This window comes from Neocloeon triangulifer, unplaced genomic scaffold (genome assembly GCF_031216515.1).
Source record: "Neocloeon triangulifer isolate White Clay Creek 2 clone unplaced genomic scaffold, ASM3121651v1 ptg000015l, whole genome shotgun sequence".
Classification (NCBI taxonomy): Eukaryota; Metazoa; Arthropoda; class Insecta; order Ephemeroptera; family Baetidae; genus Neocloeon; species Neocloeon triangulifer.
The window spans coordinates 3,893,426-3,920,575 of record NW_026775557.1 but is presented as its reverse complement, the minus strand read 5'-3'; the positions used below and the strand labels follow the sequence as shown (position 1 = coordinate 3,920,575).

General features: G+C 34.8%; 1 protein-coding gene across 4 annotated transcripts in view; it reads right to left on the bottom strand.

The window, feature by feature from the left end:
- The window catches only part of LOC132202425 (pseudouridylate synthase RPUSD2-like), a 205,461-nt gene that overhangs the window by 12,137 nt on the left and 166,174 nt on the right, over positions 1-27,150 (bottom strand). For all 4 annotated transcript variants that reach the window (XM_059629335.1, XM_059629336.1, XM_059629338.1 and 1 more), the window contains 3 exons: positions 16,653-16,740; positions 10,641-10,762; positions 10,113-10,213 (listed from right to left, as the gene is read on the bottom strand). In XM_059629335.1, the coding sequence (XP_059485318.1) occupies positions 10,113-10,213; positions 10,641-10,762; positions 16,653-16,740 (311 nt within the window). The remainder of the gene's footprint in view (positions 1-10,112; positions 10,214-10,640; positions 10,763-16,652; positions 16,741-27,150) is intronic.

The following is a 27,150-nucleotide window of genomic DNA, read 5'->3' as shown; positions in this document are numbered from 1 at the left end:
TGGACGGTCTGATGCTAATGAGGCAAATTAATCCGCCGACAGAGGCCGTCACTCAAACGGAGCGAAAAAGCGCGTCCGCCGACGGCATCCACCTGCTGGCGAGAACGAACTCTGCTCACATTTATTCGCAAATCGAATCAGACTGGTCCGTGAGAGAGAGAGAGTAATTGATACAATAATGCACACACACGGTGCAAATAGCGGCACTTCCATATCTTTTGCGCCATGCTGAATAATTCATCAGGCGGCACGGAATGGAAAACGGACGGCCGGCGGCGCATTATTACTGTTATTACGTTTATTATTGGCGCTGCAGGGCGGCATAATTGTGGCCATTTTGATTTGATTATCGGCTAATGCCTGCTAACTCAATATATATTGCATGATGTGTGCGCCCATGGAGCTTCTTCCCTTTTACGGCCGCAGGAGCTACGGACAGAGAGGCGCAAAAAGCAAAAAGCTCTTTCCCGGAATCCACTTTGTGGTCCGTACTGGACTTTCGGCAGGTGGGCAATTTTCCTCTCGGGGTTTTCAGAAACGCTTATTGAGCCAGATTTCTGGGAAGTCCATCACAACTTGGCAGGGTCAATTCAGGTTTTTAATGGGGGAAAAAAAAATATTCAACACTGCGTTGGAAACCATAAATTGATGAAAGGAGAAGCTTATGACATAGTCAAATCAGGGCATTGTTTTATTGTTGCCGAAATCTTAATTAATGCAGACAGTGCAATTTTAAGTTAAATTAATTGAGCAATTTCATAGCAGCGAATTCTGAATTTTAAGATAAATTTATAAATATTTATTTAAGAAGGTCAATATTTAGTGTTATTTTATAAAAAATTTAATTTTTTTATATTTAAAATCAAGTTTCAAATAATTTACTCACTATAACAATATTGCATTTTTAACAATTTTTGTTCAATTTTAAATTTTATTTAATAAAATTACAATTAACACTTAACTTTTAAATTTAGAAAAGTGTCTGTGTCTTTTTACTTTTCGCGAGAATTTTGTTTATAAATAGTCGATATCAAATTAAAATTTATCAACTCTCTCCCATTCTATTATGACCAGTCAATGAATTAAATTATTTTAAATTTGCAGACCGTAACGTTCTTACTTCTTATCATTTAAAGTAACAATAAGCTATTTAATTTAAAATTACATGAATGTAGACCTAATATCAAAGACTAACTTTGTTATTTTTGCATTAAACATCATTTATAATTTCAATTGTTTCCCATTTTAATAATTATAACAAATTTGTGTCTATTTTTGTATAATTACATCATGAAGTCACTCCCTTAAAAAGAATGCGTAGTCGCAGCGAATGTCCCTACTTAACTCGGCAAAAAGCCCTTTTTCAGTCGGCTGTAGATTAATTGGAGCGCGCGTGCCCCGTCCGTCGTTTGGCGCGTGGCCTAACTCGATTTTGACACGGAGCAAAATGAAATGTCCGGCAGCGCCGTAATTTGCAATAGAACCAGGCTACTGGAGGCAGAGCAGAGGCTGCGGGAAACTAATATCGCCGGTCATTTTAACGTGCAGAACGACCGGCCTAATTGAAAGATGAAAGTTTGGCCGGGCGGAAACTCGCACGTCCGCAGATTGCATTCCTGCACCTTTGGGTCGTTTCACGCCGGATTAGCTCAACAATACGGCGGATGCTTAAATGCGTGTGGCTTTCGTCGAATCGAAGGGCTTTATTAATTTCAAAACTTTAAGGACCAACTGGCGGACAATTTCCTCTGCATTACATTCAGCAGTAAATTTAGAGATTTTAACATTTTTTACTTGCATTTACTAAAGATTATGTTTTTAGATTTATAATTTGACAAGTTTATATTTATGAAAATAAATTGATAAATTATTTCTAAATATCTGTAGATGGATCCACCAGATGTTAAAAAATTAACTAATATTTTTATAACTCATTTCTATTAAAATTTAGTTATCTGTTTTCATTTTTTAAATAAGCAGAATAATGAAAGAAAAAAAAAGTATTTTTAAGCAACTATTCTGATTTATACAAAATTTATATGTAGTTTCATTTTCTAGTTTGTATATTTTTTCTCTGCTGAGGAACATAAATTCATCGTTGCCAGCTTGTGGTGTAGCCGGACCAAGCAAACAAAAGCGGCGAGCCATGTGGTGACGACAAAGCCGGCCGAAAAATTCGCCGCTCGCAAAGTGGCCTTGTGTGCACTGCTGAATGTGGCGACGGCGGTGGTCGCTTTTCTTGTTGGCTAAAAATTAACGACACTCGCCGGAGCCGTTGTGTTGGCGGTAAAAATGCAGATTCTCCGCTTTGTGATTGCGCTCTTTAATTTGGCCCCTCGGACGCTGCAAAAGCGGCGCGTGTCATTAAAAGTTTTCACCGAGGCAGTTTTTGCGAGCGACGAGCGCCTCTCGTTGCACGCTTATTACTCCACAATGAACCCTTAATTAGTGCGCGAATTGCGGACAACGCGAGCAACCCAGGCCGGCTCGTGCGGCCTTTTTGTTAATTGCGGAGGTCACCTTGTCGGCAAAAGTAAAGAGAAAGCCGCACCTGGCACAGATTTAAATTCTTAAACAGCCCGACTAAAAATAGAAGAGATTTCAAACTAACAATGTTAAACAAAACAAGCACTTTTCTTTTTGTACTAATAAATTAAAAACGTTAATATTTACATGGATAAAATTTACAATTTAATTCATTTTTTATCTTCCAAATGGCTACATTTTGAGAAGTTTCTGAATTTTCTGAGTTTTCAAAATAAAACATTTTATTAAATTGTAATTTTTAAACTTACATTTGACTCAATAATCTGCAGTTATTGCCAAGATATCGAGTAATAAAAAATAAAATACAAATTTTTGTAATTTGGGACAGGATATTTTATCTTTTTATCATGATTTAAACATTATGAAACACCTACATGAAGTGAATTTCAGAATCTTCTCTATTTTATAAAGTCGGGTCTTAACGAAACGAAAAGCTGGCTAAAAATCGAATTTCCAGTCTCTCATTTTCGCAAAACACATTCTTTCTCACAATCTAAAAGCTATCACTTCAAAGTGGTGAAATTTTCATCATCAGACAAGCCTGGCTCACAACAGCCTTTTCAATTTCCTCTCCCTTTGCTTTTGGCGCGACAAACATAGGCAGAGAAAATTAGGAGCGCTTTTGCAGCTCGCGCGCGCAGGCAATAAAGATTTTTGCAATAAATGTTTATTACTGTTTTCCCCGGCGAGTCCTGCTCCTCCAGAGATATCACCAGCCCGAATTATTATTATTATTATTTCTAAAAAAAAACCCGCGTTGTAAAAGCAGGAGAGGAGCTTGTAAAGAGCCGCGGCGGCCGAGTAAAGATACAAAATTTACAGGCTGCACTGGGCCTGGTGACAATAAACGACTGCCGCCAGTGATATATTGGCATTTTTCAGTTTGCAGCTGCAATAAAAACGAGCACAGCAGCCCCTTTAGGCGAGCCACTTGAAAAATGGCTTGCACGCCGAAAGCACCAGATAGGCTCTGTTTTCCCAGTGGTGATGAAAAAGAAGTGAAAATGGCTGGGAACCTTATAACCAAGACTGATATTTTCATCCATTTGATTAAATATTCTGATTGAAAAATATTTGCAAAAAAAAACCAATTTTATTTGTAACAACATTAATTATTATTAAAATAGATTATAATTCATTTTTTCTCCATTACAATATTATATTGTTTATAAAAGTATTTTCAATATTAATACATTTTATTTTTTATCTTTATATTTTTTTTACTTAAAATAATGATATGAAAATAGAAAACAACGTTTGTAAATTTTCATAATTTTTGTAAACAAGCGATTCAATAAAATAAATTAATGTCACAATTGGGAATAAATTAAATCGATGAAATTAATTTATATATCTGTTCATAAACTCTTTTCTCGCAGTTTTGTAGTATTTAAAAAATCAGTCCTGTTCATTTTTAAACAAAATTCACACACCAGATTGAATTTACAAATATCACTTTTTACTAACATCAGATAAATTTTAACATCTAATGTAAATATTTAAAGTAGTAAAATACGAAAATTGTGATTTTAACATCCAAATTAAACAAGCAAAGTTCAATGTTTGGATATTATGTACTCGAAAGATGAAAATAAGCAAATCTCTCGTGGATAAACCCAAAATAGAATGTGCAGATTCGCACGGATCGATAGCAGGTTTCGCTTTTCCGTTCCAGTTCCGCCGATCGGCCATAAATTTCATCCACCGCGGCGCATTTTTCAAAGACAGGGCTTTCAGTCTGTTCAAACAGACAGCTCAGACATGCAAATGAGACACAAGTCAGTCTTGAGCCTTGTCGGCTAGTCTGTAATTGTTTGCGTATGTTAATGCAAAATGTGGCGTCGGCTGTTTGTTCAGGACTTGGCTTTCGTTTCCCGAAAACCATTCCGAACTTCAAACGCCATCGCAGCCGAGTCAATACTTGTCTAATTTCTGCCGCGTTATTTGTTCTCTGCGCCCTTTCGAAAAAGGAACATACAATAAATTCGGGCCTGTCCGATCGCGTGACCGCAGCGATTCGCGCGAATTATTGGAAGGTGGCTTTTTGGCTTTGATAGGGTGTTATTTATAATGATTAACAGCCTTATCGGCGCACAAGCAGGCAGTCAGCTGCTGTTTCAGACGCGTTGTACGCAATAAAACGAGAAACACAATAGAGAAATCAACCGTGAAATTAGTAATCAAACCAACGTTCTATAAAATAGAGCAAAATAGAGAAAGGAAAGAACAAAAAAAAGCAAACTTTGGGGTCGAGGGAAATTCCACCAAGAATTCCAAAGTTCTTGATTTCTTCTGACATTACCGATTCGATCTTTGGGAATTGTACATGAAAATTATATTGACTATTTTGACTTACTTGGGAAATTCATTTTTTTGCTGTTTTGTGCAGAGAAATTTTATTGAAAATTTGAAAAACTACTATAAAATATTTTCACATTAATGATTTATACATAAATTCAGTTCCAGTCAAAGGGATTGAAAAATGAAAATAATAACCAAAGAAAAAACAAATACAGTCAATCAATTTGACGGCTGAAATCAAATTTTTGACACACCCTCCTGGCATTTTTTTCTTTTTTCAAATGAATCAATCTTGTAATGAATTTTTTCATCAGTTGTTGACTGTGATTAATCACCCTCGCAGCGAGCAAGTACGATAATTGGCCGTCATGCAATTTTTCACGCAAGAGGGTATTTTTTTTTCACCCTTCCTGATTTGAATATTACAGCGCTAAGCGTAGCGCCAAAAAAGAAATGCGTCTTTTTGGGAGAAGGAAAAGAAGCCGTGGATGAAAATAAACAAAAAGAGAGAATCGGAGCCGCGATTTAATAAATCTGCCCGGGAGATTCACAAACAAAAGAGCCGCGTGTGCTTTACAGAAATAAAGCGTCGGCGTAAACTAAACTCCTGCGCGAGAGAGAAAACCGTGCTGCTTTAATGCATATTTCATCGTTTTGCAGCAGCGAGAGAAGCGGAAACAAACGCGCTTGGCAATGTTTAGGAGTGAGCTTGATATCATAAATTTCGCATCACGTTCACAAGATCAACAGTGTTGAGCGCCGGAAGATTATCCACGGATTAGTGAAATATTTATATCCAGAGCGATTTTATTCCAACCGTATCATTCGCACAATAAATAATGCCACCGAATCGTTTTTCCATTTCGATGTAATCGTCAATGTGCATTAAATAGAGCGATAAAAAAAATTTATCTGACCATCGAGTTCAAATGATTGAGATTTATAGAATAAAAAAGCTCAGATTCATAATAGAGTGGAATGAAAAATATATAGAATAAAAATATAATCGAGTGTTTAATTTTTTTTTAATTAATATATTTTGTTTCAAAAAAGATTGCAAGTGCTTTAGTAAAATATTGTTTAAAAATTTCAAATCCATTAAAGAAGAATTCAATCAAATGCAACACAAAATTAAATTACTTTATATTTCAAAAACAAAAATTATCAACTAAAATTAGTCAACTCAGCACTATTCAATAAACAGTAATTCAATTTTCAGCAAAGAGCAGGTGCGGTATTTGGTTGGAAGCGAAGGTGATTCCATTTTGCTGATTAATTACTCGACGCTCGATGTTTGTGTTTGCATTATTTGTGTGCAAGTTCACACATGTTCTTGGATGCAAAAATGATTCAGGCACTCAAGAGGGTTGGTAGCGAGGGAAATGGAATGATGGTGGCTGATGAATGATGATGACGCGACTGCCGGTGCCGAAATTAGCGAGTTGCCGTTCGGCTTGATACATCTCCCTTCCAAACCCTCATTTCGGACGCATTAATTCGCCGCGCAAATTGATTGTCGTGCACGCCGCGTCTGAGCAAATGTCTGCTCTGCCATCCGCCTGACAGAAAATTAACGCGAGTTGTGATTCAATCTTTGCAATGCTTTCTGAATTAATTTCTGACGCAGTGCTTGACACTGAGATAACAAACTGCATTTTGAATTTTGAGAAGAGATTTAGCAATGCTCAAGTAAAATTGATGGAAATAAATAAATAAATATACCAATAATAATGTATTATTGTGCGACAAAAAAATAACTTTGAATAGTATGTTTGATTATGTCACTAAAATTTTGTTCAATTTCAATTTCTGGTTTATAAATTACATTATTTTATTGCCTCTAAATACATTACAAAGTCTTGAAAAGTTTTTTTAATGCAATGAATCAAATTAAATAAAAGAATTAGGAGACTAAATTAACAATAAAAAAGAAACAAATGAAAGCACCGAAATTGAGAAACCCAGAGAAAGAAAATAAATACAATTGCTTGAATCAATTCTGCACTAATTTCTCCATTCACACTCAACTATAAATAAATAAATTATATTTATATCATCTAGCTTTCATTTATTTGTAGTTTTTTTCTCCGCTAAATATATATTTTTTATAAATTAATTTGAATAAATACGTTAGATGTAGATGAAGTTAAAATTTACTAAACGAATGGAGAATAATTAAATAAATATACATTAAATTGATGACTCTTGTATAGATCATAATTATTTCTTCCCGATTTTTTTCATCCTTTTTAAAAACCAGTACAAGCAGGAATGAAGTGATCAAGAGTCCCGCTCATAAATCCGTCGGCAGTCAAGAGGGATCGCAATCTCCGAAATTGCCACACTCGTGTATAATAAATAAAAATACACATATAAGGAAGTCTGCATTATTTTCCAGGGTCCGTCCGCGTCCATTTGACACGATCTGGTCGTAAAGAGGGCCATCGTCGCGCGCAAACCATGTGGGCAACTTATCTGCGGCAAAACGATGGCAATAACTGCACAAGGGTGCAAAAGGAAAAAGGCGGCTTCTGCTTCGGCAAACGGCGCTCGGACGCGGACAAACGGCCTGCCAGCATTATTATACGAGCGCATAACGCGGCCGTAATGGAACGGAGCGGGAGAGGATTTTCGGAGCAGTTTATGCCAAACAACCGAGTGCCATGTGTACAAATATATGGGACGGCATGACCAGAGCGAACTGCAGCCGCAAACATTTACGCTTCAATTCGCCAGTACACTGCATCGTGTCGCATAATTGGCAATATTGTGTGATGAAACAAAATTGCAACAAATAAAACAAAATTATTGCAAAACAACCAGCGGGTTCTATATGCATATAATAAATTGTGTCTTTTCAGAGCATTGGGTATTTCCACTGAGTTTCAGATTCGACGATTAATTATTACATTGAAAATAAATAAATAATAAATAATCGAAGGTTTACAAGGGATGCTCAGAAATATCGTCATGTATTTTGCACAAAAGTGAAAATTGCTACCCAAGAATAAGCTGAAATTTGAAGATATATAAGATCAGAATTGAATATCTCATATTTTCTACCGGTTTAAGTCTCCGATTGTGTCCTGAGAAAATTTTACGCTTCTTATCCTTGATGCTAAAAACTGATTAATATCATCTCTCTCCTGATCCTTCAAAGTTAATTCAAATATAATTAATATCAAATTTTATCTTATTTGCTGGGAAGATGAATTTTGTAACAGTATAAATTTTATAATAATGAAATATAGCTCAGCAATACATAACTACTAGCAAATAGTTTATTCATTTATGCCACAATTATAGTTATATCACTGGTGGCACTAATATCTAAAATAAATAGCAAGAAATTTATAATTTTACTACAATAACTGTTTAAAGAAGAAATGAGTAAAAAAAATATACGCATCGTAAAATAAATTAAAATGTTTAAACTAAAATGAAAAAAATAAACAATTAAAAATGTAAATTATATAATTACTTTTATTTAGTTTAGATTTCAACTTCTCTAATAATGTTTTTTTATCTTTTAACTAGGCATAGCAAGTTAACTTATTGATCGCCGGTCGCTGTTTGCCATTCTGCACTACTTGTGACACAGTCGGCACCAACAGTGGAGAGACAATAATGGCCAAGTGTGCGCCCAACGACCAACAGGTGACGGGGCAAAAAGTGCACACGAATGCTAACTAGGGAAGGGAAGAGCAGCTCCTCCCTGGGCTTCCTGCGTCCGTCTGCCTCGTCCTAGCTCGGTTAATATTAAATGATAATCACGAACAACGAGCGGTCGGTCCGTCGTTGGCTTGCTGGCTGCCTCATTAAATTATGACGCCAACCTCCCGCGTGCTAATTAATTGAAACGGACCGGCTCGCGATGCAAATTTAATTTTAATTTCACGGTCTGGGGTGATACGGCCGGATCATTTCCCGTTTGATGACGAGCATTGCACACACGATAATTGCCACGGTTTGGAAATTCAGTTTGGTACTGATTGGCTGGGAATTGTATTGGATGTGAAAAGTGATTCACATCTGACCTGACTTTGTTATTAAAAAATAAAAATAAAATAACAAATACAAATTCGATACCGTGTGATTAGAATTAAATTTTCCGATTTAATTTAAAAATAAATTGAGCTTTAACAAAAACTCCTCTGTGAATAATTTGAGCAAAAAATGTTTTTTTTTTCCGAAACGCTATTTTGGTTTTGAATTTAATTTCAGATTTTCCTCGATGGGTTTTTTTTCGAGAAAAAAACAAAATAAATTATCATGCTGTACAAATTTTTGATGTGGGCTGCAGCCATAAATTATGACAGAATATTTTTGTGTTCTATGAAACAATAAAAGATAAAAAAGCATTGAGGAAAAAAATTTAAATTCAACACTCTCAATGAAGTTTTAATACAAAACTAATTTTAATAGTTCTGATTATTCTCAAAAATTCTATTGTAGATGCTTTTCATCTTTTTAAAAATTTCAGTTTTAATTTTCATTATCATTTAACCAGTTAAATAATCTATTAATAAAAATGCTATTTTTAAAATTGTTATTATACCAACAATAATAAGCGCTCAATAAGAAAAGTTACATTTTTGCAGATAAATTCTCTTTTGAACTAGCACAAAATTCAGAGAGCATCTTTGTCAAACTGAGAATGGAAGCTTCACTGGTCGCTTTCAGTCCGAATCAGCTCCGAGCCCAACACTGCCCTATCTATCCGTCTCGTCCCTTTCGAGTTGCATGGAAAAGTACCGTGGCTATCTCGAACCCGGCGGCAGAATTTGCATTCGCGACGCCCCGCGAACCACCCCGCACGTATTTCCGGCGCCTCTTTGACGTGAATGGCGCCAGTCGAGTACATAATGGAGTGTCGAGTGGATGAACCGGCAGCAGCCCAGGTGTGTTTGTCACACACGCTACATTTTGAGAGCGGGAGAACGAAAGCGGACACCCTTTTCGTGTGTCCGATTGTCAAAAGGGTGTTTTTGTGACCGTGGGTGTGGTGTGTGTGTGTGTTTATTATGTGCCTCCAAAAACCTAGAGAGTTAAAATTATAGCCTCAAAAAGCGACAAGCTACTTTTGATTCAATGTTTTTAGATGAAATGTGTTTTAAATTTTTATCATCTTTAGAAAGTTTATCATTTTTTGTAGATTTACGGAAAAAACCAGATCTAATTTCTATGAAATTGTGATTTAGGATGGGATGTTTGATTTCATTTTGATTTTTTTTTTTTTAAATTTTTATCAGATTTATGCTTACCTGTGCACTATGTTTGCTAGAAGGTCATTGTGTTTCAACCTGTAGTCAATATCCACAGCATCGTAGTTCACAGTCAGCGTACCAGCCTTGATGCATCTCTCCTGCAACCGGAAATATCGTAATTTTAGGGAAGAAAATGATACTTAAAAAAAACTGAATTAAGCTGTCGGTTAATAAATAGTGACAAATAAAATATAATGCAGAATTTCATATTTAAACATCTATTAAAAAATGATGAAAATGTGTGAAATAATTTTTTTTATGAATTTTAACACCAAAATACCCTGCCTAAGTAAATTTGATTAATTGATCTGAATTATTCGGAAGGAAGGGTAGCTAATAAATGTCACATGCAGACATTTACGCCTCATTACTGTCTCCTAAATTTTTTCTGGTGAATCATGACATAGACGACCGACGGTCGAGCTTAAAACAAGAAGAAATCCCAGGGAGTCGAGCAGATTGTCTGCCAATTTTTTAGCAGGCATTGTGTGAGTTATTCAAAGGCAATAAAAACGAGTGACTTACGTATTCCTCGGCTGGATGGGCTCTGAATTCTCTAGCAAAGACGTCTAATATCTTCTCGCCGACCCATCTACCTTTGGTGAACGTGGTGAATGTAAAATAGTACGGGTACACTTTGCGAAGACCTGTTGGCAGAACGACAAATAAACATTAGACTTGTGTGCCGAACGTGGTGGCATTTTTTTTCTTCTTTGCGACGACGGGTCTAGACACGAAAATTTCATTATTCAGATTTGCCTTTCTTCTCCCCACGGAGATGAGAAGCTTCCAAGGAATAATGTCGCGAGCTAAGAGCTAATATTTGGTCTAGGCTTCACTTTGAGCGAGATAAAACTGCGAGTTTACGACTTCTGAGTGTAAAAAAAATATTAACTTCTGCTTGAATAAATTAATAAAAGTGAGTCGTTTTGGTGAAAAGAAAGAGTTATTTTCACCAAGGTTATCTCAACTCCAAGCTATAAAGATAGTCATTAAAAAGCTTAAAACAAAGCATTCATGGACGTTAATTGAAATAAAGTAAAATAAAAAAGAAAAATTTCTATATTTAACATTTTCATATTAAGAAGAACCAAATTCAATAAAAAAAGTGCTCCTAATAGTATAAAATTTAAAATTACCGCAGAATATAAAATCCGATGCAGGCAAAAATAATAATAATTTCAAATATTTCTTGATTTCGTTCCTCAAAAATTTTACTTTTGGCTTGCAAAATTTCTAGTATTTTATAAATATAATAATTTAGAACTGAAAATTTCCATTCACCACTCACAAAGAACTCTCAAGCATTACATTTTTGTGTGCAAAAACTTCAAACCAGACCAAGGTTCAAAGCTTCTCAAGTGCATGATTTGCATAGCCGAGCGCAAAATTGGGGCCAAATGGCAGCTGGTGCCGTTCTTTAGTTGAAATGGGTGGAAAAAGCAGCATTGTGACCGTCGTTACCGCGACCGACAGAACTTTCAAAAGCTCAAATTAACCCCTCTCAAAAGTGATTTGCGGAACGACCGGCGCGCTTTTTGATCTTTTCAACGCAAAACCCTTCAAACACAAAACAAGTGCAAACACAAACAACTCGTTGCCGTGAATTTACGGCCGCATTAATATTTTCGTCTCAGGCCACACAAGTGCGCGCAACTTGGCATCAAAGGAACAATCCCATAATTCCGCGAGTATGCACGTAAATAAAACCGGGGCTGGCTAAGAACAATAATAATTAGCAGACCGTTTAATTAATAGTCATAGTGGAGAAGGAAAAAGCGCCGCCCACGTTTTCCGCCCGATGCACAAATGGGCTTCTATGTAAGTACCCAGTGTGCTACATGACAACAGCAGCCGGAGTGGATTTAAAACATTAATAATAATTACTGATAGTATGGCGAGTGCGTGCGAGGTGCTTTCAGGGGAGAGAAAGCGGTGCACGCGACCAAGATACGATTATTAGACGCACACCCTGCTGCTTCTGGCAAGTAATATGCAGTACATTATGCGGAGATAGAGACGTTCAGGGGCAGATGCAGCAAAATATTTCTCAGAAATTTCATTAATTTGAAATTTTTTTATCTCAGAAATACAAATAGTCAGTTTATAAAAATGAAATAAATTTTAATAGCGAAATGCAATTATTTATATTTTTTTAACGTTTAAAAAACTTATTTTGTTTATTCATTTCAAGAAAATTATGTATAGCAGCCGATCTGATTATTGGAAATCACCATGAGGAGCTCGCAGTTTATTCACCAAGAAAAGGATTTTGTTTCAAATAAATTTATTTACTGGCCTTTTCTGTTCATGAAAAACGTACTCAATTAATTCAGTCTTGATCATCTTTTGATTCTCATAGTGAAAAAGAAAAGAAATTTTGAGATCAAGATTACTGATTGATATTTTTTTTACTTGATGTGAAACGATGTAGCTCATTTCGATAATATATAAAATGTTGTATCAGTTTCAGTCAGGTTAATTTTGAGAGCACAATATTATTGTTATTATTAAACACATTGTTCAATTTCAAAAATAATCTAATCAAAGATCATTCATTTTTTCAAACGTTCATAAATCCAAACATAATAATAAATTATAATCGAAATTGCTCTTGCATATGATATTTTCTCTTCAGAATAAAATGAAGTTGCTGTGTGTCCGGTTTAAAAAAAAATTCAAATTACCAAATTATCAAGTGGCATGAAGTTCCCTAAGTGGAAGTTGGCGAAAGTGGAAGTTCCCAAAAAACATGGAGGCAAAAGGTGGGGCCAGGGTAGCATGGGGAGGAAATGGGCAGCATCGACACATGATTTGAAAGACTCTGAAGCCAATGAGTGAATGAAGTTCCACATAAGTGTAAATGCAGGTCGAAATTGCGAATTTTTGCATTGAAATTAAAAATCGCATTTATATTGAGCGTGTATTGAACTCCCTAAAGTAGAAACTCAGTAGAAAGCTACTCAATTTCCACTTTTGGGATCTTCCACTCTTGGAGATTTATGATTTATATTTTTTGAGCTATTCAAAATTTCATTGAGTGGAAGTTCCCTAGTGGAAACTCCCTAGTGGCTTCAAGTATTGTCCAAGCTGGAAGGCAGGTGGCGCTGTCGAATCTGCGTGAAGGCACCTCTTCACCGTGGAGAAAAATGTTTAATAATATATTGCCTTTCAAATAAAAACAACTTAAATTTGTTTTTTAAGTATGAAAATGCAAAGAGGGAAAAAATATTTTCAAAAATAAAACATAATTTTTGTTTTAATTATTTCATACTAAAGAGGGTAAGCGACGATATTTCAAATTTAATTATTACACTTCAGAGAATTAAAGAATTTTTTTATTTGGCTCAAGAAGAATATTTCAAAGTGTGGTGGCTAAAGAATTATTTTTCCGAGTGAGGTGGCTCAAGAATTATTTTTCTGACAAGGTAACATTTTTAGGTGCCTGACTGAGATTTTGATCAAATTTGGCATGTCAATTAGTATCCTGAAGTAGAGGCCAGAATTAAATTATTAGCTGCTGAAATGCATTTTTCACCCCCAAAAGAAGGTTTAAAGTTTGCCATTAAAATAGTCTGGCATCAGTTCTACACCAGATTGGAACCAAGGGTCAATTTCTGTCATATATAATGGTGCCATTTTCATTTATGTTTCGTTTTCATGAATATATAGAAATGAATTTTTAATTTTTTTTTAAAGTTTTCCTTAAAAAAGTTTTTTAAAATTTGGAATTAGTTCAGACCTGGTTCAAAAATAGTACGTAACTAGTGCAGAACCGGTTCAGCTGTTCTGGCATCAGTTCTACACCAGTTTTTAACCAGATCTAAACCTGATTTGAACCAAGGGTTAATTTCTGTCATATATAATGGTGCCATTTTCATTTATGTTTCGTTTTCATGAATATATAGAAATGAATTTTTAATTTTTTTAAATTTTTTTCGTAATAAAGTTTTTCAAAATTTGGAATTAGTTCAGACCTGGTTCAAAAATAGTACGTAACTAGTGCAGAACCGGTTCAGCTGTTCTGGCATCAGTTCTACACCAGTTTTTAACCAGATCTTAACCTGATTTGAACCAAGGGTTAATTTCTGTCATATATAATGGTGCCATTTTCATTTATGTTTCGTTTTCATGAATATATAGAAATGAATTTTTAATTTTTTTTAAAGTTTTTCCTTAAAAAAGTTTTTTAAAATTTGGAATTAGTTCAGACCTGGTTCAAAAATAGTACGTAACTAGTGCAGAACCGGTTCAGCTGTTCTGGCATCAGTTCTACACCAGTTTTTAACCAGATCTAAACCTGATTTGAACCAAGGGTTAATTTCTGTCATATATAATGGTGCCATTTTCATTTATGTTTCGTTTTCATGAATATATAGAAATGAATTTAAATTTTTTTTAAAGTTTTCCTTAAAAAAGTTTTTTAAAATTTGGAATTAGTTCAGACCTGGTTCAAAAATAGTACGTAACTAGTGCAGAACCGGTTCAGCTGTTCTGGCATCAGTTCTACACCAGTTTTTAACCAGATCTAAACCTGGTTTGAACCAAGGGTTAATTTCTGTCATATATAATGGTGCCATTTTCATTTATGTTTCGTTTTCATGAATATATAGAAATGAATTTTTAATTTTTTTAAAAGTTTTCCTTAAAAAAGTTTTTTAAAATTTGGAATTAGTTCAGACCTGGTTCAAAAATAGTACGTAACTAGTGCAGAACCGGTTCAGCTGTTCTAGCATCAGTTCTACACCAGTTTTGAACCAGATCTAAACCTGATTTGACATCATTAACCAAGAAATATTGCTACAATTCACTAAAAAAATTATCATAAAATTAATAAATAATATAAAAAAATGATAAAAATTTTAAAAATTAAAATTAATAAAAACAGTCAGTATATTTTTAATTAAAAATATTTATAACAAAAAATTATAAAGGAATATATATGTATTTAAATTCTATATTGGCAAGTAATGCAAGATATATGATACTAAAAATAATTTTGGTAGCGGAATAAAGAATCATACATCTAATTTATCAAATTATAACAATATTATCAACAGTTTGTATCTCCAAAATAATTCTCAAAATATTTGCATTAACTGATAAAGTATTTATCTCATTTGGTTTGTAAAGCAAAAGATAAAATGTAACAATAAAAGTCAGAATTGTTATACAAACTGCTGCTAAAACTTCTGGGCTGATGCGATAAAACTTGAAGAAATAGGCAAACAGATTTGGTGTTATTCGAGGCACGCCACTTTTGCATCGCACCTTGCCTTGGCCCTTGGTTTGGCCCTGATGCTAAATGTGTGTATTCTCCGAGTTTGCTCACGAGCAAAACGCAATTCGTAACTGGTCGTTATCGCGCCCATACAATGAGAGATAAAATAAAATAATGTGGCTGGCGCGCCAGAGTGCAAATTCGTACATGCAAAATGCTATTTTAAATCATGCCGTTTGCAGACGCGGCAAAGAATGAAAATGGAAAGCGTTTGAGAAAATCGAGTAAAAGCACAAGAAAGTACAAATAATGGGTCTTCTGCTGCAATAATACTCTGAGGAACAGACACGTTCCCACGTGTATATTTATTTAAACGTCTCTGCAGTTTCTTCAAAGACGTTCTATGAAATTCACGACGTTTCTCGGAATTCTTTTTCACATCAGACTTGGTTTTATATTTTTTCTCAGAAAGATAATAGAAATCATTGCTGGTTGTTCAGGGAAAATTTTAATTAGCAACAGTTTATTTTTTCTTATGCAGCTGCCGCGCGGAAACGATTTCGCTGCATTCCGCTTAGTAGGTAGAAATTAAATTTGCAGATTAATTAGAACGCAAAGTATCTCGCTGGTTGCACGTGTAATTGGAAAAGTTAATTAGGGCGCGAACCGCGACGCGCGTTCCACTTTGATTAATTTATGGCTGGCACCTCTCCGCGAGTTTGCAAGTTTCAGGTAAAGCGGCGTAAAATTCCGAGGGAGATGCATCCAAGTGAAGTAATTTAATTTGGTTTTAAGATGCTGAGCGATAAATGAACTTTTATAATCACAAAATTAACAAGCGGTGAAAAGTAATCCAAATAATTAACCTTGATATACAAGATGTGCAACGGATTAGAGAAAAATACATCAAAATTGCTAATAAATAAATGTGCTTTAATAAATAAATCAAAACTCATTTATTTAATTCCTGCCTTTCCAATGGAAGTAAAGGCACCTCATAAATTACAAAAAAGCTATTTTTTTTTTTTTTTTTTTTTTTGTAATAAAGCCTCAGATTTAATAAAAATTAAGCAATAAAGATTCATTTGGCTGCCCCTGTTGCTAAATTTAGAGGGGGATTTTGAATTTAAAGGTCTTTTAAATTGTCACATGATACAAGAACATCAACCAATTTCATTTCTACCACAGCAAAAAGAAAATTTTCATTTCACTAGGAATTAATTTCCTTCACTCCTGGGAAAAAAATTGCAATTTCCTCTCCCTAGGCTTATATATTTATGAAGTAGCAACAACAACAAAGAAATTAATCGACTGACCGTTTTCAATGTAGTAGGACGTCTCATTGTAGCGGTCATCCGTGAATCCGGGTCTTTTGGCCTTCAACGCTTTTGTTTCCAGCTTCGCCTGCAACAGAATTAAAAAATGATTGCTATTAAATTGTGTGGAAGTGAGTGGGGTAAAAAAACTGCAGCTGTTAGAGAGCTAATAAAAGAGTCATTTTGTTTTGTAATTAGAGCAAAGGACTTGTCGTCACCCGAGTGGGTCGTATAGATCTCGCAACAAGTCGCAAGGGTGTGCATTTTGCTGTGTCAGGGTGATTGGCTTATCGTGTAGTAACGAGCGGGCGTCGCGACTAATGCACTCTCAGCTCGTTTGCTGCGAAACGACCATCGGTTTATGCAGAATTAAGGCGTGAAATGTGCTTGCTTAATGGAAAAATGAGAGGGTCACTTAATGCCCGTCATTTCCCGTCAGCCCCGATCGTGATTTAAACCCGCCTAGACCATCAACGTTTAGATCCAATCAAAATTTTTTCTACGTTATTTACCCCCGTTTGCATTCTTCTAGTCATGGCAGGGCAAAAATTGGAATAAAAAATGCGTAAGCAAATTTATTTCATAATTATTTTAAAAGTAAAATTTACAACGATATAATTTTTCGTAGAGAGACAGCAGAAAATTGAAGAGAAATAAAATGCACATTTCAATAATAATCAGTGAATTATAACTCCATTAAAAAGCAATTTGTAGTTATAATTATTTTTGCCTCTGGAGAAATCGTAACTTAGTATCATGCAAATTTAAGACTCTAGAGTAGCTGTAATATATGGAGTATTTGTGCTCAAAATACACGTTTCAATATTCTGAACAAAATTATTATAAAAATTGAATTGTTTTTTAAAAAATATTTTGGAATTATATGTGTTAAAAATTTATTTTTGAAAAAAGGGAAATTAAATAATTTTTCACTGACACTTGTCAAATTGAAAAAAAAATTTTTTGAAAGAGATTGATTTTTGTACTAATTCTTGTCAAAATGATTTTATAGCTGCTGAAACATGTAGAGCAGGATATTTTTTTCTTAAACAATAAAAAAACTCACAAAAACGTATCAAGGAAAGGCCGAAAATCACTATATTTTTTTTTCATTTCGCATTATCAATTTTCTACTTAATAATGAAAAATATATTTTCTGCAATTTTTAATTTGCATGAAAACTGCAGTACTTTATTTAAATAAACAGCTTATTAGGCATACCACCGGGGAAAGTATTTGACACATTTAGATAAAAAAAAAAATGAGTCAAATTTTAACAAGCAATGATTGCTTCAACTAGTTCAACTTTAGGAAAGTAGCTGGTTCAACTTTAATTTTATTTTATGCAAAAAGGGGAACCAGAGGAGACCTCACATCATTCCGCAGTCAAAATTGTTATTTAACTTTTTGCTGATCTCTTTTTGGGTGACGTAGAAAATTTCAAAATATTTAGAAATTCGATAGTCAAGAGCTGATGTAAATTAATTTAGAGCATCTGTAAACGTTTCTTGCATACTTATTAACCCTCCTGTCAATTAAATTTGATACAATTATTATTTTATAATGAACTGTAGATTGTAGATTTTATTTCTTAATTAATTATTAAATACCACTTTTGAAACCCACCGATCTAACAATTGTTGGAATACATTAATAATTACCAATAGCAGTTTATTATCAACATTAAAATTTATTTTATTATTTAAAACAGTCAAATAAAACAACACATTTTTCTTGACAGCTAAAATATGTTGCATTTGATCAACTATAAATAAAGTTATATAATTGAAATTTTAATATAAAATAATTTAATTATACAAATAAACAATATTAAAAATTGCAGAGTATTTAAAAAAGAATTAACAAAAAATATTTTAGCGTGTTAATTTTAACTTTACAACATTATTTGTTTGTGAGTGTTTGTTTGCCCTTTGGCTGGACGCCGGCAATTTGCTCACTGCTCATCCCTGAGAGGCCTCTTTGCCGAGTGCGACGGGGTGCTGCAAAATCAATTACCAACGCAAATTTGCAAAGAGCACCCACCTAGAGCTGGTAGCTGAATTTATGTGCGAGCCGCAAGCAGAGCCAGCCAGCGCGGCGTCCTATTGATATTTATGATTTAATTGTTTTGTATTGGATTAATTACGCAAAGCGCGCGCGGTGCGATAATGGCGGGCGGCTCACTGGATTTCCAATAAGCAGCGCGCACACAATTTATTGCGGCCGCAGCGATATTTACGATCGCCGCCGTGGCTATCAATTTAATTCTTATCGCAATTTCCTTTAGCGCACTTTTGCCAACCGCAACTTTGCTTCTGATAGATTTCGCAGGCACACGCCGGCAGCTTTACGACTTTGTTCTAATTTCGCATTGCGAATTGATTGTTCAGCGGCAGGGCGCTCGCTTTAATCTCCGGCATCTGTCAGCTCAAGAATGATTATGGAGAGGATTATTATTTCGCGTCGAGGAAACCTATCAACTTCGAATAGACTTTTTGGTACTCGGCAAATTCTGATCCTATAAGCTTCGCTTGTTTTCGTGATAAAATTCAATAAATAACTTTGCTTTAAGCACAAGAAATGATAAAAATTGATTTAAAAATAAATTAATTTGTAGATTAACATTTATAAAAAAAAAAATTGTATTTCCTTCATATTTTTGCTGATTTTTTGGGAGAGTCTCAATTGTACTTCATTGCAGTTGCACTTTGTATTCACTTGTACTGAAGGTGCAGGGTTGGTGTCCATATTGCAGATAGATTTTGGTGCAAAAGGAAGGGCTTATTTCTCAGGTACCCTGATTCTGGGAGGCTTGGGGGAGTGAATTAATGTGAAATATTCGTTGCACTTGGTCGCAGTTTTATTTTGTGAATAGCAAAATGATGCAGTTGTACATTTATAAAATTAAAGTTTTGCAGTTGCATTTTTCAAATGGTTGCAGTTGTACAGAGGATCAGGTAAGAATCTAAATTTTTTCTATTGTTATCAATTTAAAACCTCTTGATTATTATTAAATAAACAAAAAAATTTATACACATCAGTAAACAGAGGCACCAATAATAAATTTTAATATTATTATTATTTATTATTGTTATAATTACTCAGAACTACTCATTCAATTAATCAACTTATGGCGAGCCGCTAAGAATTAGAGCAAAGCAAATCTGATCGGCTATAAAGTGCCCTGTAAATCCAAAAGACCGACTCAAATAGCCAGTGATAAATTAGAGGAACCGCTGAAAATAATCGGCCTGTGAATTAATTCGGTGAGTCGTGGCGAGCCAGAAAGCGGCGAAAACACGATGCGCTAAAGTGGCTTGGCAGCAAGATCAAAAATTCGTTTGTCATTCGAGCGAGTGTTGTTGCGCAAGCACGAGGCCGCTTTCGAAATAAATCCCTCGCGTGCGGGGCGGTGGGCGTTCTTTTGATTCACCGGTAATCACCGTAATGAATGGCTCCGATCCACCGCACAAAAGCCCAAGACGTGCACAAAACGGACGGCGCGGCGACCAAAGAGACCACTAAGCCGTCGGCCTCTTTGACAGAAAAGCGACGTCTGCGGCTGCCCTGCGTGTCCGGTCTTCGAAGAGGGCCAAAGGTTCATGCGCAACCAGACTTTTGACAGTGGAACTCAATTTCATGGCCAAGCAATTTATCAACTTGCAGAGGAAACAGAAACTACTAATTAAGATATTTTTCTTTTTTTAGGGTCGGGCCAAGACAAAATCTTGTCGGACTAAGCCTTTCATTTGTTCCTCTCTATTGTTTTTTAAATTTCATTATCATAAATGAAATCATAAACAAAATTATAAATTTAATTTATAATTTGTTTAATTTAATTGAATTCATTTTCTATTACTTTAGTTCATTCAACCTGAATTAGAAAACAATCACTTAAACCTGGTATATCATGATTAAAATTAACTTCGAAATAATGTTTCATCTTTTTAGAAATTTGATTTTGTTTTGAATTTCTCATGTTCTGACGCCGTGCCATAAATTAATCCGGCTCGCACCCCTCTTATTTCTCCGAAACGAATTCTATCTTGCACTCTCGCGCCATTCAATATCCTCTCTCCAGTTTCTCAAAGCTCTGCGTTCCCCCGAGGCGAGATTAAGATTTGCCCCGAACGCTAATTACACGCGCCGGGTGAAAAGATGAGGAGAAAAATAAAGAAGACCTCGGCGTTGAAATTAATCGATCGGCAGAAGCGGCTTCTGTAATTTGATTTCGATTGGCGGGGCTCTCCTGAGGGAAGTGAAAATGAACTTTAATTGGATTTCGGTTGACGGAGCTAGAGAGTGTTGAACGGGGCCAACAGGCGAGATGATGAGTGTCTCGGTTGCCGCGTGATTTCAAATTGCTTCAAGTCTTAAATACTGTCAACTATAGTTAGTCGATTTCAGTTAGTGGATGAATTTTCTGACTGAACATGGAAATTTTGAATGTAAATTTTAATGAAGTGAAAATTTTAATAATTTTTTGCAAATGATACAGGATTTTTGATTTTTTTTTTCAAGATGAAAATTGTTTATTTTCATTTTTACCGATTTGTTGTATTTTTCTTGCTCATGAAATAGGGTCGTAGACCGTGAACAGAACTAGTTTATTTATTATTATTTTTTTTCCAATAAAAAAGCCAGTTCTTTTTCAGTTCTATGGTCATATCTTTGAGTGCAAACTTATGTTCTTCAAAATAATTAAAACCGTAAAATTAATAGTTCTGATCTTTTATAAGAAAATAGTCACAAATACTGTTGAACTCAGTTGAACTGTTCCAGAAAATCTACGTAAGTACTCTTAAAAATGTATGGGTAAAAATATGATTAAAATTAAAATTATTTATTTTATAAAAAATATTCTGCTCTATGTTAATAAAATTCCTTGTAAAATTGTTGGCGAGAAATTCCAGTTGTTGCAAATTCCTGCAAAGAAGCGTTATTTTCTCAAAGTGCCTTCGCTCGCTATCTTTGGGGCAAAACATCCGACCAAAAACGTCGCAGCTCGTTAGGCGTTAAAATTTAATCATGGACGTCTCATGTACACGCCCTGCTTATGCAAACCACACAAAACGCATAGATAGCTGCTGTGAAATTGTGCGACGCCCTCGAAAGGGAAGCATCGCGCTTGTTGGGCTCTTCTTCACGCGGTAATAATGCACTCAAAAAGAAGAAGGCCCGAGGCCAACACCAGGCATTATTATACAAATAACACGAGCATCGTCGTCCGTCGGCGGCCGCCGCCGCGTGCGTATTTACGCCATTATTCGCGCTCTCGACAATGCCGGCGTGAATTGTGCGCGCCCGCCGGCCCCGCCAATATTGCCAGGCACAGAAAGAGACGAATGCATGATAACTTTTTCGAGCGGCGTGCCTGCCCCGAGGCGGCCTTTCCTGCCGACAAAACAGATTGCCACGCGAATTGCGCCTCGCCTCTGCGGCTGCTACTTTTGCCGATCGCTTTCAAGAAAATATAGAGACGTTTTTATTCCGAGCATTACTTCCATTTGGCACACCCGAGCGCAAAAGCTTGAAAAGAATCTGGGCAATATAAAAGTCGGGAAAATATTTATCGTCTTAATAGGGGTTGAATAAAATAATAATAAAATTTTCAAACATTACGAATTCAAGCAAATATATTTATTAGTTAAATATTTTATCAGAAAAAAAATTAATACAATCTTAATTATTTGAGATAAATCCTAAATATTCAATTTTGCCATTTATTTAATTGATTCTTTCTGCTATTATTTTAATTGCATACCACCGGGAATTCTCTGCTCAAATAATTCATTGTTCCCAAGTTCTGATTTACAATTAACTATTAATAATTATTCAAGTTAATAGAAATTAATTTTCTACAAAGTTTTTTTTAGAGTTGTTTTGACGGTAACAAATTGTACAATGGTTTTTGAATGAAATAAAATGTAATTGAATTGTTAGTTGTTTACTACCCACAATTTTTAATAACATATTTAATGATTTTAATTAATTTAATTTGTTTGAAGAAGTTTACACCAGAGGAGATGATCATGGAAATTAATAAAGTCGGGCTTTTTCCTCGTCGTAAAAGTTGTTTTTATTCAAATTGCTTTTTATAAAAAAAAAACTTTTAAATAGGAAAAAGCCCGACTTTATTCATGTCAAACTAATTTAATGTTCTTAATTTATTGTAAAGCTACAAAATTGTGTTATTAAATTGTAAGTATAGCAATTTTCACCGTTAATACTGTTTAAAAATAAGTAAACTGCTAATTGGAGAAAGCATTGAATTAAGCTCCGTAATTATCTCACTAATCGGTGTTTGAGCTGTTCAGCAAATTATTTTCCGCGCCGTCGAAGGATCTGATCGGGCAGCTCTCGGAAACAATTTCAATGTTTTGCCAGCTCCGAACAAACGGACAAAAGCCTCAGCGATTGAGCAGCAAATGTGCGGTTTTGCCGGCGGAATATAATACCTCGGCGTGTTATTTCTGCTCGGTCGAGTGAAAATAATTCCATTTTCAGCAGTCCATGCACAAATAATACTGTGTGGCTCGAACCGATCGTAGCCGAATCTACGTTCAATGTGTAATAATAATGCTGGTGCTGAAATTAGTTTTGTTTTTCGTAAAAGTTTCACTGTTTTGCGGAGAGCTTTTGTTTCGCAATGTTATTGCCTAATAGCGGGTAAACATTTATAGGTTTTTTGCGATACTTTCAGTTGCTGCAAACACGAAATAAATTTGATTCTGACAGTGAGTTAGTTTTTTTTTTAACTCTTCCACACAGTATAAAATAAACAACACTGATGAAATTGCACACACAAATTTTTTACATTTTTCAATTGCTTTGATCGTTTTCACACATCTGTTGATTTTGAAGATAATTAAATAAATAAATACTCATATTTTTATTTCTTAGAAAACCTTAATTTATTGAAAAATGGTAAACGATTAATTACTTATTGTATTTGCTTATATCTAAAATGACCAAAACAGCTTTTTGAAATAAATTATTTAAGCATACATAGCCTGCAGCAACTGTTTGTTTCATTATAAAGTGCAGATTTCTTATTAAAAATATATTGTTTTTTTCAATGTGCATATCTTAAAATTTTAAATTAATTAGTTAAATAAAATTACTACTTATAAATTATTAATTTCCCTCCACTTGGTGGCTCCTTTGTTACAGAAAAGTTGCTTTCTGACTGTCATTATGTCATTTATCTAATAATCTGGTTGGCCGCCAGTGGACAAGCACAACAACAGGAATGAAAATAAATTGGAAAGAGACCAAGCAGGGAGGAGCAGAGATCCTTTCTTTTGTAATGGAGCTCCCTCAATTTGGACGTTGCAGATCAAAGCGCGCGGAAATTCAGCAGCTGGGCAATGTTTAGTGTCAAAACAGGCCGGGCCGAGTCCATCACCGGCACAAAGACTCAATATAAAAAAGAGGAAAGAAAGCGGCTCAGTAGGCAGAGGGAGGACAGGACAGGGCAGGTGGCCTTAGTGGAAGAAAAAATCTCTTTGGGAGCAGCAAAAGCAAGCGCCTGCGATCGTCTGCGTATGCAACCTGTTTGTAGCGGACGTCGACCGGGCTGCATAACTCGCCGTTCCAATTCCACGTGGATTGCCCCGCAGGGCTCGCTTTGTAGCGCAAAAACGCATCCGCGAATTCCAGTCTGACTGCGGTTTGCTTACTCGGGAGGGTCGGACAAAATCGACCGAGTCAGCAGCGCCCTCGGCTTGCAATTTGATTTTTTTTTTACACTTTCCGCGGGCAGGTGCTGTGAAATGGGGCTGGGATTAGAGAGAAAATTGGCTGCTTTTATTTCGTGCGAAGGGAAATGAGGAGGATGCGATAAGGTGCAGAATGTGCAATTTCGGTGCATCGGCAATTTCGTTCTCTGGTTTTGGCACCGGGACAATCAGAGCCAAGTGTTCGGCGCTGATTTTCATCTGCTGAACGAGCAGTTTTCGGCTCTGACGAGTTTATCTGATGTTAGTTCAGTTTCTCCATGCGGTGGGAAAGTGATACAATTTGTGAACAATAGCATTTATTTTGAACTGGAATAAAATTTCACTATCAATGAAGCTATCCATAAAATTTTATTAATTGTATTATGCATAGGGTAATATGTAATATTTTTTCCCTAAACAGACAATTTATTTGATTTTTAATAAACTTCGGTTTATATTTTGAAAAATATATAATATTTAATATTTGCTTAGAGTTTCAAATTAATTTCTATTCAAAATTTTACATTGAAACTTCATAAATTCTTTTTAATATTTTGAAGATCTCTGCTAATTCAATATAAATATTCTGCGTAAAAATCGCAAACTAGATTTTATTTTTAATGAACTTCAGGTTATATTACGAAAAAAAATTTTGTTTAGAGTCTCAATTTCATTTCTATTCAAAATACTTAGTCATTGAATTATTCAAATTAAACGAATTTTGATATATATTTTACAACTCTATTCCTCTAAAATATAAAAAAAAACTGCATTGACTGTGTGAAGAAACTTCTTAATTGCTGAGTCAGCCTTTTTAAGTAACAATCTCAATTTCAATTCTTTTTATTTATTTAATTAATTAAATAATAATTTTGAATACTTTAAATATGACAATTTACCATTACAGAAAGCTTTGATAGAAGCGCCAAGTAAATTTACAATAATAATTAATTAATTTTTTTTTTAAATAAATATAATATCATAAAATGAGTAAAACTTAAGAAATTGTACTTTTAAATATATAGTTTTTAATTTATGTAATATTTAAAGAAAAATATTTGCAAATTCCGTGTCAAAATTAATGATTTCACTCAAGGTTTGCAGAATGAGTGAAGGTTCACAGTTTGCCAGCGTGAAATCATTGCCACATGAAAACTTTTCATCGCAAACTCCACTTCAAGTACCGCTGCATCAAACGAAATATTCTAGGAAAAACAATTTTCAACTTTCAGCCGGTTTACTTCTGAGCAACTTGCAAAGCGTAAACTTTTTGATTTAATTACTCGCTGGCATGGCATGCAGGAGGAAAATGCGATTCGCTGAAGCAATTTGCATCTCTACGAATGAGTGGACACTTGCAAAAGTGCAAATGTAGAACACTTTCGATGAAAAGACACGAGACTTGAATGTGGCGAAGGGGGCGCTTTGAAATAATTGATCGGCCGTTAAGTCGTCGACCGCCTCTTTGTTCTTTCGCCGCGCGGAATCTCAAACAAGTGCACAATTAGTTAGAAACGGAGCGCCATTTATCGGTCGCTAATTGATCATCGGCTGACATGGGGGCTCAACATGTCGCGACTGGCACGCCGATTCCGCCTCTTTGTTGACGTGCGTTGCTGAATTTAGCCCTCGAGGAGCCTGCCAAGAACGGCCGCTTTGTTATTTATTATTCAGTGCCGGAATTCCGATGGAATTTTCGCAACGTTTATTTTTCTCCTTGCCTACACGTGATAAGAGAGGTTTCATTTTGCCTCGTTACAGTTTTCTTTTTGCAAAACACATATTCGTGGAAAAGAGAAAGCATTTCAAAAATAAAAATAGATTTTATTTATTATTTGGAAACTAATATATATTGCCTAAATTTGTAATGATAGATTTATCGAATAAAATTATTAAAAAATTACATGCAAGATTTCGTTTTTTAAATAGATTTACATGTTGAATTTTAACATTCCCCAAATTCTCTTTAGTACTGGCAAAATTTTGCTTGGGTTGTGTCTCTGGCAGTGGTGAAACGCCGATTTGCGCCCGACGAACAATGGCCACCTCTCGAACATCATTCCGCCCCATTTATCCGACAGCTCTTTCGTTCTCGTTTTCGCCAGCCAGCAGAATGAATAAAATTTCGTCGCTGAAAGGCGGTGCGACTGGCAGGTGTAATTTGGTTGCAGGTGTCTCGAGATGGAAAATAGATTCGCTGCGTGAATGGCAGCGCAAATTTCACTACGGGAAATAGAACACGATGGAAAGTGTAGGTTTTCATACGGTTAGGAAATAAAAATAACAGTAATAACAAATCCAAACTAGAATTTCTTAAAATGTAATGTAAATTAGTTTTGAAAGTATTTAACTTTCTTTTTTTGAATAATTAAATTTTAAACCTTAACCTTAAATCATTTTATGTTATTTTTATTGCATTTTACGTTATATTAAAATACTTTTTTGTTTTTAATTTAATATTGTTATTTTTCTTTTATAATTAGTAAGGTACCCTAATATTTAATTTCTATTTATCTCACATTTTAAATTTATTTTTATATTCTTCTCCTTGGAGTGTGTGTACTTAATTTATTTAAAAATATAATTGATTTCTCCCTTGACATAGATTTAATTTTATTAAGGCGAACTCCATCATATGATATTTATTTATAGATAAAAAAAACTATGAACTGTCAGTTATATTATAAAATCAAATGTTACTTTTTCAGAAATTATGGTCATAACAAATCTAATAAATTTTTATTTGTGTCCTTTCTTTTGGAGATACAGATACACTA